Here is a 14,033-nt window from a genome sequence, read left to right as displayed (position 1 = left end):
GCCAGAAGATTATTTATTTCATATTCAGACTTCACAAGGTTTAATTGCAGTTATTCAGACTCATTTTGGAGAAATAGAATAAAAGATTTTAATAAAAGGACTGAATTAAAAATATGCCTAATAAAACTTACTGTCATTACTTAAATAACAAAAAGTATTGCTTATAAATGTTTAAAAACTTCCTTTATAGTTGTATTTAGGCCAGGTGCGGTGGCTCCTACCTATAATCCCAGTACTTTGGGAGGCTGAGGCGGAAGGACTGCTTGAACCCACGAGTTTGAGACCAGTCTGGGCAACAGAGTGAGACCCTTGTCTCTACAAATAATTTAAAAAATTAGCGGGATGCGGTGGCACACGCCTGTAATCCCAGCTACTCAGGACGCTGAGGTAGGAGGATAACTTGAGGCTAAGAGGCCAAAGCTGCAATGAGCTGAGATCATGCCACTGCATTCCAGCCTGGAAGACAGAGCAGGACCCAGTTGGTTACATTTATTTGACCCACTATGGTCTTATTGATTTAATTATTTAATAAAGAATATTTTTAACCATTTTAAAAGCAGAAGTGAAGTAGTATTTATCCAAGTTATGAAACCTGATCAAATGTGAATTTAGACTCATGACTTACATATTTAAAAGTATTTTCTACACTGCAAAGCATTTCATAAATATTATTGTTGTTATAATATCCAAACCATATGATTGCTGAATATTTTTATTATAATTCCTAAACAAATGAGCACTGGAAGTGTTTGAGTATGTCCAGAAGACACCATTTTAATACTGGTCGAGTTACTGACATGGAGAATGTAATATTTTATTCTGCTTTGATGTTTTCTCTTACATCAGACAATAGCAAGATTTTTCTTTTTCTTTTTTTTTTTTTTGAGAAGGAGTCTTGCTCTTTCACCCAGGCTGGAGTGCAGTGGCGCGATCTCGGCTCACTGCAGGCTCCGCCCCCCGGGGTTCACACCATTCTCCTGCCTCAGCCTCCCACGTAGCTGGGACTACAGGCACCCGCCACCTCGCCCGGCTAATTTTTTGTATTTTTAGTAGAGATGGGGTTTCACCGTGTTAGCCAGGATGGTCTCAATCTGCTGACCTCATGATCTGCCTACCTCAGCCTCCCAAAGTGCTGGGATTACAGGCGTGAGCCACCGCACCCGGCAAGTTTTTTCTTAAAGTAGTTCTACTAATGAATAAAAAATTATGTCCCTATAGCAGCTCTTACTGTATTAAAAAATTAAAGAATTTGGCCAGATGTGGTGGCTCACATCTGTGACCCCAGCACTTTGGGAGGCCGAGGTGGGGAGACCACTTGAGGCCAGGCATTTGAGACCAGCCTGGGTAACATAGTGAGACCCCTTGTCTACCAAAAAATAAAAAGCTTAGTGGGTGTGGTGGCACACACCTGCAGTCCTAGCTACTCAGCAGGCTGACGTGGGAGGATTGCTTGAGCCTAGGAGTTTGAGACTGTAGTGAGCCATAATTGTGCCACTGTACTCCAGCCTGAGTGATAAAGCAAGATCTTGCCATTTAAATGGTTATTTCTCTTAAATTTTGCATCAAAAAAGAAAAATCCTTGAAATAAGCAGTAATTTAAATTTTTTCATATGCTTTAGCTGTTAGGTGGATATAAACTTTTGAAAACTTTCTTCTTCCTTGTGACTTGAGAAGTATAAGTTAATAGAAAGTTTAATAATGAAGCCATAAGTAAATGGATGTTGTTTGTCATTGCCCTTGAATAATTTTGAAAATTTACATTTTTGTATTGGTTAAATTTTTTTTTAATATTTTTTATTTTTTAGAGTCTCACTCTGTTGCCCAGGGTCTCACTCTGTTGCCCAGGCTGGTCTCAAACTCCTGGGCTCAAGCAATCCTCCCATCTTGAACTCCTAAAGCACTGGGATTATAGGCATGAGCTACCATACCTGGCTCTTAATATAGGTTTAATCCAACTTTTCATTTTCGAGGCTCCTAATGAAATGCTTAGTTGGAAGGAAGTAACTGGATTAGAGGACTTTAGCAAATAAGGGTGAAAAGAGCAGACTTGGAGTGTCTTGAGTCTCCTTTTCTGTTTCCCCAATCTCTCTTCAGTGGTGAGATCTTCCAAAGGCGGAAATGAGGTTGTTAGCCATAGAAGCTTCCCATGGTGATTTTACTAACCATGCACCTCACATTTTATTTTTCAGCATTATGTTGCCCTGAACCAAAGCTAAATAATGGTGAAATCACTCAACACAGGAAAAGTCGTACTGCCAATCACTGTGTTTATTTCTATGGAGATGAGATTTCATTTTCATGTCATGAGATCAGTAGGTTTTCAGCTATATGCCAAGCAGATGGCACATGGAGTCCCAGAACACCATCATGTGGAGACAGTAAGAGTTCATAGAATTATCTTATTCTGGGAGTTTCTTCATATCAGTGTGATTGAGATTATTAAGAGAAGGTTTAAAATTAGGTAAAAAAATTCATATACCTTGCATGATTCTTGGAATCGGTCCAACTTTCTCCTTCTTCCTCATTGTGTGTTCCCTTTCTTTTGGCCTCCTCAGTTTCTTCTTTTCCGAATCAGTGAAAATAGACAACATGTAATAGATAAGCTAGACTTTTCAAGTACTGCATTTTGTTTCTTCATATTATTCTCTTTCTTCCCTTATTTCTGGTTCATATGTCTCAATCTGCAGAAGAAGAACTGTCGAAATCTATTGAACCTGCCTTTCTGAACTTGTTTCCTTCTTCTTCCTCAAACAGCGGCCTTCTGTTGACTCTGAACCCTCCAGTCAGACCATCACCCATTGTGGAATGCCTCCTTCTGCTTCTCCAAAAGGCTCAAGTGGGCCAGGCATGCTGGCTCATGCCTGTAATCCCAGCACTTTGGGAGGCTGAGGTGGGGAGATCACCTGAGGTCAGGAGTTCAAGACTAGCCTGGCCAATATGGCAAAACCTGGTCTCTGTTAAAAATACAAAAAATTAGCTGGGCATAGTGGCGGTGGGCCTGTAGTCCCAGCTACTCAGGAGGCTGAGGCAGGAGAATCACTTGAACTTGGGAGTCGGAGGTTGCAGTGAGCCGAGATCATGCCACTGCATTCCAGCCTGGGCGATAGAGTGAGACTTTGTCTCAAAAAGAAAAAAAAAAAAAAGGCTCAAGTGTTAACGCATTCCACCCTCCTCCCTTTGTGTTTGATACCTCTATCTAGTGATGGTGAGGGCTCATTACCCCTATTAGGGGCCCAAAGTGGCCAGGCATTAGTTGCAGCTTATCCATCAATAGGAAAATTCCTATCTCCCACTTGTAGAAATGTTCCCGCTTTGCCAACCAGGTCTTTTAAACCTGCAGGTCCCAGAGCTTCAGAGATGTGAAGCACAAATTTCCCAAGTAGGTCACTTAGAGTGGTAGCCAATGGAGCCACTCATGCTTCCATCCCCTGGTTCCTGGACCCATGCATTTATTTTATTGGGGACCCAGAGCCATATAAAAGTCAATATGATTCAAAATAAATACAGCATTTTGGAAGATAGTGTCCCATCACTGTCAAGCATTGCCTCCCAGCTGGCACTTCAACTGTGCCTTTAATAGGCCATTCAGTGTTTTCACAGGTCAGCAGGTTCTGATGATGCAGTATGTGATTTGAGTAGTGGATTCCATGAGCATGGTCCCAACAACACACCTTCTTTGCTGTGAGTGGGTTTTCTAGTTGGATGTAGTGGATCCTATGCCAATGCCAATTGTTCAGACACTCTATAACCCTTAAGATGACCGTGCTGACTGAGGTTCTGCAAGGAAGAAAGGCAAACCCATGCCTGCAATATTCGTCTAGTTCTATCAGAATACACTTCTCTTCCTTTCATGGTAGAAGAGGTCCAATGTAGTCAACTTGCTAGGAAGTGGCGTTTTGGTTGCCTCAAGTGATGGTATCATACTAGGGACTTAGCATTGTTGTTGGCAGGTTGGAGATTCAGTGACAACAGTGAGCCTTGGTGAGTGGGAGTCCATGCTGTTGGGCCCATGCTTGTCTTCCATGCATGCCACCACAACCACTCTGCTCCTCTTCCTCTTGTGCCAGCACCCATGAGGCCAATAACAGAGAATGGCTTACTTCAACTGGCTGAGACTATTTTTTTTTTATTTGGTTGTTTAATACCTTTTCTATTGGAGATGCTCTGGTGTTAACACACAAAATAAAGATCTTCACACTTCCTGCCCACTCTCAAATGTCCACTTACCTGCTCCTACCCCAGATCTCTTTGTGCCCAATCTTCCAATCTTTCTCCTTACAGGATTAGGACCTTGACCAGACAAGCCATTCATTCCATGCCCTGAGTCCTAATTTAGCCTATCCTTAGGCCACTTTCTTTGGGTGCACCATCTATAGCACTTCCTTTCAGGAAGATTACCCCTTACAAGTTGTCTTTCAGGACTGACCTTGATTGGGCTGCAACGCAGCTTCCATTCATTTTAGCTTGTACACACCAAAGGAGTGAAGGGCATGCCATTTCAAAATATGCTGAATTGGCATGTTGAATATTTCAAGTGGAAAACATTAGAGGAATTGAAGTTTCAGAAAGGGCTAGCTGTCCTGTCTCTTTTTGCATGCACAAGACATAAAGATTGCTCTGGGAACAGTACCCTCCCCCTACTAGAGCAAGAAAATAGCCCTTATCACCAGAGACTGGGAATTAGGGGCTGCAGTAGACCTGAATACTAAACTTCCCAAAGTAGCTTTTATCTTCCACTAGTTTTACAGCCCCTCCCTATACATCTCTTAGTGACTCTCCTAGAAATTTATTACTCCTAGCCAAATCCTCTTTGTCCTGTCATTTCTTCTCAAATTTATTGTTCTTCATTTACAAAGTATAAAATATCTTGCTTTGGCCACTTTTTCAAACTTTACCCTCTTGGGAAGATACCCATGTATGTATAAAATTTGTGTGCTTTCCCCTTGTTAATCTACCTAGTGTCAATTTGATTTCTAGATCCAGCCGAAGAGCCCACATAAGAGCTAAGGGGATTGGGGTGGAGGTGATCTCTCACTTCTCTACAACACATACTGTGAACCCAAAATATCTGAGACAGGTCTCAATCAATTTAGAAAATTTATGTTGGCTAAGGTTAAGGACGCACCTGTGACACAGCCTCAGGAGGTCCTGATGACATGTGGCCAAGGTGGTTGGGGTACAGCTTGCTTTTATACATTTTAGGGAGACATAATACATGTAAGATTTACACTGGTTTGATCTGGAAGGGTGGGAGAACTCAAAGTGGTGTCGGGGAAGGAGGAGTGGGGCTGGGCTTCCGGATCATAGGTAGATTTTCTGATTGGCAATTGGTTGAATTATTATCAGAAGAAAGGAATATCTGGTTTATGATAAGGGGTTGTGGAGATATGTTTTGTTTTGTTTTGTTTTATTTTGAGACAGAGTTTCTCCTTGTTGCCTAAGCTGGAGTGCAGTGGTGCGATCTCGGCTCATGGCAACCTCCACCTCCTGGGTTCAAGAGATTCTCGTGCCTCAGCCTCCTGAGTAATCAGCATGGGATTACAGGCACATGCCATTGTGCCCAGCTAATTTTTGTATTTTTAGTAGAGACAGGGTGTCACCATGTTGGCCAGGCTGGGCTTAAACTCCAGACCTAAAGTGATCCGCCCGCCTCAGCCTCCTGAAGTGCTGGGGTTACAGGCATGAACCACCACACTGAGCCATAAATGTTTCTTGTTAGATTTAAGATCTGTGTTGATGTTAATGTTGGAGGGGTATAATGGGGAATGTCCAACCCTCTCTTCCATCATGGCCTGAACAAGATGTTCAGGTTAACTCTGGAATGCCTTGGTCGAGAGGAAGGGTCCATTCAGATGGTTGGGGGACCTTAGAATTTTATTTTTGGTTTACAATACCAAAAATATTTATCTGTGAACCACACTCAGAATTTTCCCCATCCAGGCAGTTGGTTATACTGGATAACTGGTATAGCCACAACTGTGAGCTAAAGAAGAGGCACTCCTGCCACAGTGGCTGGGCACAGGTAGGAATTGGGCTTTCTGTTTGTGCAGCTTGCCTGTGCCACCTTGTCCTGCCCATGCTCAATCCCAGATGCTCTACTTCCAGCTTATAATGAATGATTGCCTGCTTGACCTTATAACCTGATGGGTCTGACAGACTTGGCTCATGATGGGTGATTCCGGCTGCATGATCACTTGATGACCCACTGTCGGGAGCTTTCTCTATCAGGACCTGGTAACATGCCAAGAGTTATATTTCAGAAAGCATACAATCCTCTACTGCAGTGCATGGCCTTGCTTCAGGATCTCAAGGGTATATGGTGTAATTGTCCTGTTGACATTTACATCTTTTCCTACTACAACCACCTTCAAATACGCTAGGCTCTGCTGGGTCCTAAGGCTCAAGCAACAGGATAATTTCACTGCAGACTAGACCTGCTGTTGAGCACTTTCCTAACATGGGCCCCGCTCAAACCTGACAATCATTTGTCCCCCCTAGCCTATGAGTTGGAGCAATAACCCCAAGTATGAATTATGCTGCCTCTAGAATCTGAAAAGTCCTATTTAGGTGCTGTACTGCATTCTTTAGAGTGGGATGTGCAATTTGCAATAATTTGACTTTAGTTTGGATGGGATATCTTAGTGTTCCCTGAACCTTGGACCTCTGAAAATTTTATTGATGTGGCAAACACCTGACTCTATTTTTTTATTGTATTTTTCACTTTGGAGCATCATCATGCTAATACCTCTTGCTTATCTGGGGGAATTAACATGATGCCATTGATATATTGGATCAATGTCATGTTCTGTGGATATCCAGACAGTCAAGATATTTTCAGACTCTATTATGACATGGGCAAGAGGGTTATCATAGCCCAAAACCTGCAAATGTACACTCCTGACACCTTCCATGTATATGCAAACTGTTTCTGCTAGGAAAGGAAAGAAGGGCCTCTGCTGAATCAGTGACCTCGTTTACTTGAAGCCACATTAATCTGCCCTAGCAAAGATACCACATCTGGTACAATGGCTGCAATAGGAACTAAAATGTGGTGTCTTTTTTTCAGTGGTATACTGTAGTTCTTCAGAATCCTTCTAATTTTTGTAGTAGACAGATAAGAATTTAATGGAAATATCATAGGGATGACCACTCCCATGTCTTTAGCTATTTGAACGGCACTAATTTTCATGTTCCTCTCCCACCTCTGGGAGATATTGTGGTGGTGTTTTTTTCTTTAAATTTGCTTTATTTGCCTTGGGGACAGGGTGAGATGGGTGGACAGTATCAATTGCTTTCACCTGGTCTTCCTGCATAAGATGGCTCTTACCCCGCAGGTCAAGAACCCAATATAGGGGCTGGGCCAACTACCAATTTTGTCTATTCTGACTATACGTTCAAGGATAATGTAAATGACCACAAACTGGTCTAATAGGAGAGCTATAATTGTTCCAGGTATCAATGTCAACTCAAGCCCTGTGTGCAATAATTTTTGAATTATTGTACCTCTTTTATCAGTGCACAGTTACCTATGTAAATAAACATAGGTCCTCTTGGAGGACTGGCAGATTCATTACTGTGCAAACCTTCCAAGATTTTGTAGCATCTTCACTCCTGGCAACTGGCTTCATCTTCAATTAATGATTACCAGGCTGGAAAACTGTCCGAGGTTTATATATTGGGCAAAGGATTGTGACTTTTTATTGGGCCAAATGCCGTTGGTCCATTGATCATCCATCCTTAATTTCTTTTGATGGTACAAATAAAGTGTATAATGTTGTTGGCTGCTCATCTGTTTTCACCCCTAAGAATACTATGGTTTAATCTTCATAACCCTCAGGCACCCCTGACTGCCTCTCTGACCTTGCAATTCATTATAACGGTTGCATTTATTTAGCTTCTGAGGCATATGAGCAGCTCTCTGACTGCTATGGCTATCAGTGAACCTTTTTCATTAATGAACTTTTTTGTCATCAGCTCCAGCATTTGATGCTGGTTCTCCTCTTTTCAGGGAATTCCTTATAGCTTTGGTAAATATTGTTCCCTCTAGGACTTCCCATGTGGCATAACTACCTGGTGCGTTTTTCAGTGTACACAAATGTCCACTCCAGCACGCTCACTTCCCTGAGTCGTTTAATCCCTTCTTATACCATCTGCCATGGCAATCCCAGCATTTCAGTCTGACTTACTGTGGGCCATCACCTTTTCCATGCTTCTAGGAGCATCTTATTATAGTACTTATAACTGCCATAGTCCACTGGTATAGTACTTTGTCTAACATTCCTGCTGCTCTGCTTTTTTTTTTTTTTTTTTTTTTTTTTTTTAACTTTCTCATGCAGTGTTTGTGGACCTGACAGTGTTCCCTTTCAGAGAGGTGCTCTGCACCATGTCCTCTTGACTATTTCAATGTTCAAGTTACCATATTCATTTATCCAATGAGCTCTTTTCTATAATGTTTTAAAATGCAATATTTTCTTCTTGGGCATGGATGGACAGTATCGATTGGGGAGCAATGACTCAGAGATTGTGGATGATATAACATCCTTACAGTTTCTCACAGATGCAAATGTCTACATTTAGCCTGTAAGTGACTACGTGTACTATGAGTATGATATGACCTAAGGCTGAATTCAACCTTCATGCCAAAATAGTTCCTAAACAATGGAAAGTTGAGTGAACTTGTCAATAAGATGAAGGAAAACCTAAGGGCTATATCTCAAGCCTTTCTATAGTTGCTCAGCCTGAGGCTTACAGGAGGGCAGCACAAGTGTCTGGGTTTGGCTACGTGCTCCTACAGGCAGCGAGGATGGAAGGACAGAATGAAGCCCCCTACAAACTACACATATTCTGCAATGTGCTACTTTATACACTTTACAAGCTAATGCTCTCTCACTTTTCTGTTTCTCCCTCAAGATTGCGATTTTCCTCCTAAAATTGCCCATGGCCATTATAAACCACCTAGTTTATACAGCCTTTTCAAAGAAGAGATTACATATGAATGTGACAAAGGCTACATTCTGGTCGGACAGGCGAAACTCTCCTGCAGTTATTCACGCTGGTCAGCTCCAGCCCCTCAATGTAAAGGTAACTCCAGCTTCCTTTTCAGCTCAAGATTAAGTGGGTGGACCTGTCCTGAGAGCACTGAGAGCTAAGTTTCTTCCCTGTCAGAGGCAGCATGAAAACATTTGATTTGATTTATATTAAATAATCAATATATGCAAATGGCACCCAATGCAAAAAGTACAAAGGGTACACACAAACATTAATCTCCTCCATTTCTTTCTCCCAATCCATAATTCAGCCTTCTTGGGGTGGCCCATACCTGGTTTCTTGTATATTTCCAGAAATATTCTAAAAGCATCACATTTTATCTTAGTGTACCTGTGGCCTGTGGCAAAGTTTCCACAGAAACTTGCTCTAGTATGAATATAGGCTCCCCTGAGTGAATTCTAAATATGATGAGTGACAGTTATTTCCACCAGAGTCTCGTGCAGGGCAGGCACCACCTGCTATGATATAGATGGTGTGTGTTGGTGTGAGGGGTCAGGGAGGGCAAAGGGGGACTCGTAGTTTGCAGCAGTTGTGGGGACAGGAGGAGTTGAGATCAGGTCTGATTTTTACATGCATAGAAGTTTGCTGTCAACATACATGACTTTGCTGTCAAAAACTTCAGTATTTATTTGCCATCATTGTCTCTTTTGTACACAGGAGAATAATAGTCAAGAAGGTAATTTTTTTTATTATACTTTAAGTTCTGGATTACATGTACAGAACATGCAGTTTTGTTACATATGTATACATGTGCCATGGTGGTTTGCTGCACCCATCAACCTGTCACCTACATTAGGTATTTCTCCTAATGTTATCACTCCTCTAGCCCCCCACCCCCCGACAGGCCCCAATGTGTGATGTTCCCCTCCCTGTGTCCATGTGTTCTCATTGTTCAACTCCCACTTATGAGTGAGAACATGGGGTGTTTGGTTTTCTGATCTCGTGATAGCTTGCTGAGAATGATGGTTTCCAGCTTCATCCATGTCCCTGCAAAGGACATGAACTCAACCTTTTTTATGGCCGCATAGTATTCCATGGTGTATATGTGCCACAGTTTCTTAATCCAGTCTATGATTGATGGACATTTGGGTTGGTTCCAAGTCTTTGCTATTGTGAATAGTGCCGCAATAAACATACGTGTGCATGTGTCTTTATCATAGAATGATTTATAATCCTTTGGGCATATGCTCAGTAATGGGATTGCTGGGTCAAATGGTAATTCTAGTTCTAGATCCTTGAGGAATTGCCACACTGTTTTCCACAACGGTTGAACTAATTTACACTCCACCAACAGTGTAAAAGCATTCCTATTTTTCCACAACCTCTCCAGCATCTGTTGTTTCCTGACTTTTTAATGATCACCATCCTAACTGGCATGAGATGGTATCTCATTGTGGTTTTGATTTGCATTTCTCTAATGATCAGTGATGATGAGTATTTTTTCATAGGTCTGTTGGCTGCATAAATGTCTGCAAGAAAGAAATTTTTATACTTAGAATCTCACAGCAATCGAAACTGTGAGTGAGAGTTACCTCGTTAGTTGGGATTCTGGGGTCACATACCTTCTTTTAGAAATAGCCTGTCATGGAAACAACAGATGCTGGAGAGGATGTGGAGAAATAGGAACACTTTTACACTGTTGGTCGAGTGTTAAATTAGTTCAAACATTGTGGAAGACAGTGTGGCGATTCCTCAAGGATCTAGAACTAAAATACCATTTGACCCAGCAATCCCATTACTGGGTATATACGCAAAGGATTATAAATCATTCTACTATAAAGACACATGCACATGTATGTTTATTGCAGCACTGTTCACAGTAGCAAAGACTTGGGACCAACCTAAATGCCCATCAATGATAGACTGAATAAAGAAAATGTGGCACATATACACCATGGAATACTATGCAGCCATAAAAAAGAATGAGTTAATGTCCTTTGCAGGGACATGGATGAAGCTGGAAACCATTATTCTCAGCAAACTAACACAGGAACAGAAAACCAAACACCCCATGTTCTCACTCATAGGTGGGAGCTGAACAATGAGAACACATGGACACAGGGAGGGGAACATCACACACTGGGGCCTGTCAGGTGTTGGGGGGCAAGGGGAGGGGTAGCATTAGGAGAAATACCTAATGTAGATGACGGGTTGATGGGTGCAATAAACCACCATGGCACATGTATAACTATGTAACAAACCTGTAGATTCTGCACATGTATCCCAGAACTTAAAGTACAATAAAAAAGAAATATGCTGTCATATTATATGAAAACGTTATTACTTTGAGCAAATGTCTTAAAATATCTCAACTGTCTCTTAGATAAAATGGGAATAATAACAGTGCTCATTTCATAGGGCTGCCAGGAGACTTAAATGATAGCAACATAAAGTGCTTAGCAGAAGTCTGATAGGTAGTCATACTCAATAAAATGCTAATATGATTGTTTTCAAATGAAGAGAAAGAACAATTAGCAGAACTAAATACAGTTCATTCTTATTATCTGAGACTGTTATCATGTCCTTCTTCATAGATTTACAGATTTCTTAAAAATATGTTTCCATTACAGCTCTGTGTCTGAAACCAGAATTAGTGAATGGAAGGTTGTCTGTGGATAAGAATCAGTATGTTGAGTCTGAAAATGTCACCATCCAATGTGATTCTGGCTATGGTGTGGTTGGTCCCCAAAGTATCACTTGCTCTGAGAACAGAACCTGGTACCCAGAGGTGCCCAGGTGTGAGTGGGTAAGTGGCACAATTCAAGGAAGGTCTGTGCTGTCAACCCCTCCACCTCCCAGGTTTACACAATTCTCAGTACCACTCCACAATGGTGAAATCTGACTTGTCAGGATTCATTTCTGAGCTACTCCCATTCAAAGAAACTCTTTTTGTCTTGAAGCAGTCTGGTAAGTTAGGGGTGGCAAGTTCTCCTGTTCTCACTTGAGAACAGGAAAAACTGAGCCCTTACAGAGTGGGGTTTCATAGACCCGGTAGTACTGATTCCTAGCTTAACTTTTGCTAAGCTATATAATACATTGTTGTTCCATTTCTGGATGGTCAGCAAAAACAGCCTCTGTTACCATGGGGCCTTCTGGACAGCTGTCTCAGAACAGATCCATGTTCCCCTGGGGAAGACTGGTGGGACCCAAGTGATTTCTTGTTTTCCCAGCCTCAACCACCAGTCTGAGGTTGGTCTTGGTTCAATCCTGTAGTCCTTCCACTGTCAGGATCCACCCTCCTTCATGATTAGAAGAGAAGCTTCTCAATCACACCCACCACTTATATCTCTTTTAGGAGACCCCTGAAGGCTGTGAACAAGTGCTCACAGGCAAAAGACTCATGCAGTGTCTCCCAAACCCAGAGGATGTGAAAATGGCCCTGGAGGTATATAAGCTATCTCTGGAAATTGAACAGCTGGAACTACAGAGAGACAGGGCAAGACAATCCACTTTGGATGAAGAACTATAATTTTCCTCAAAAGAAGGAGGAAAAGGTGTCTTGCTGGCTTGCCTCTTGCAATTCAATACAGATCAGTTTAGCAAATCTACTGTCAATTTGGCAGTGATATTCATCATAATAAATATCTAGAAATGATAATTTGCTAAAGTTTAGTGCTTTGAGATTGTGAAATTATTAATCATCCTGTGTCGCTCACGTTTTTGCTTTTCAAGACACAAAGCACAAATTTTTTTTCAATTAAAAACGTACGTATAAAAAACTATTTTGTCTTTGTGATCATTTAAGACTCTGTGAAATAAGCGCCCTTAAAAAACCCATAATATAAAGTTAATACATTTGTTTTACTGTTTGGGCCACAAGTAATAGGTACTTGGGTTTCTTGGGTTTTTTTTTTTTTTTTTTTTTTTTTTTTTGAGACAGACTCTTGCTCTGCTGCCCAGGCGGAGTGCAGTGGCACGATCTTGGCTCACTGCAACCTCCACCTCCCAGGTTTACACAATTCTCCCACCTCAGCCTCCTGAGTAGCTGGGATTACAGGTGTGTGCCATCATGCCCAGCTAATTTTTATATTTTTAGTAGAGACGGGGTTTCACCACGTTGGCCGGGTTGGTCTCAAACTCCTGATCTCAAGTGATCTGCCCACCTCGGCCTCCTGAAGTGCTGGGATTACAGGTGTGAACCACCATGCCTGGCCATACTTGGGTTCTTATCGTGGACAGACTGCCTTTACTCCACAGTTTCATGTGTGCACAGCACTCATGTCCTCCCTTGTGAGATTAAATGTCAACACACCCCCAAAGCCTCATCCGTTCTCCCGTTCTGGGGTAGTCATGCCTTCCCCTAAGCCCCTGTGCACATTGTCTCTTTGACTCACGCCACATCTCCACTATTGCCTTCCATGAAGGAAGTTTACTTTTGTGTCTGACTTCCTCATTCCAACCCCAGAGAAGGAACTTTGAAAGACAGATGAAGATGAAGCCCACATGCCAGTCCTCTGCACATTCTCAAGTCTTCTATCTGATTTGGTCACCATTTTCCTTAATATTAAGTTAAAACAGATTGAGCAACTGCCCCACACAGGAAGAGATACCCCATATCAAACTTCCTTATATCTCTGGGTACTCTAGGAACTTTTATTCCTTTAAGTCATCACTTTTTCTGACTCTTGCTTCCTGTGCAGTCTCTTTCTCACTCTTATCCCAGCTCCTCTGGCTGTCTTTTCTCTCCCTGCACACAGAACTCTGGCCTTTTGAACACTGGCCTTTTTGGCTTAATTTTCCCAAAATTATGTGAAGGAAATGGCATTATGGCAGGCTTTCACTGAACTTTAGACGTAACAGAGGAGGTGGCGCTGTTGGAGAAACCCACTGCTATAATTTGAATGTTTGTCCCCTCCAAACTCATGTTGAAAGTAAATCCCCAATGTGGAACTATTGAAAGGTGGGATTTTTAAGAGGTGACTGGTTCATGGGGGTTCTGTCCTGATGAATGTATTAAACCATTCATAGATGAATATTTCGTGTGC

At 41.9% G+C, this 14,033-nt stretch overlaps 1 protein-coding gene across 1 annotated transcript in view; it reads left to right on the top strand.

Moving 5' to 3' along the window:
- The window catches only part of C4BPA (complement component 4 binding protein alpha), a 40,556-nt gene extending 27,797 nt beyond the window's left edge, over nt 1-12,759 (top strand). The window contains exons 9-12 of the mRNA XM_030813083.1: nt 2,190-2,378; nt 8,911-9,081; nt 11,619-11,794; nt 12,344-12,759. Coding sequence (XP_030668943.1) covers nt 2,190-2,378; nt 8,911-9,081; nt 11,619-11,794; nt 12,344-12,517 — 710 coding nt within the window. The 3' untranslated portion in view covers nt 12,518-12,759. The remainder of the gene's footprint in view (nt 1-2,189; nt 2,379-8,910; nt 9,082-11,618; nt 11,795-12,343) is intronic.
- The last annotated feature ends 1,274 nt before the right edge of the window (nt 12,760-14,033 follow it).

The sequence above is a fragment of the Nomascus leucogenys genome, chromosome 5, assembly GCF_006542625.1.
Source record: "Nomascus leucogenys isolate Asia chromosome 5, Asia_NLE_v1, whole genome shotgun sequence".
Classification (NCBI taxonomy): domain Eukaryota; kingdom Metazoa; phylum Chordata; class Mammalia; order Primates; family Hylobatidae; genus Nomascus; species Nomascus leucogenys.
This window is presented reverse-complemented; position numbering and strand designations above follow the sequence as displayed.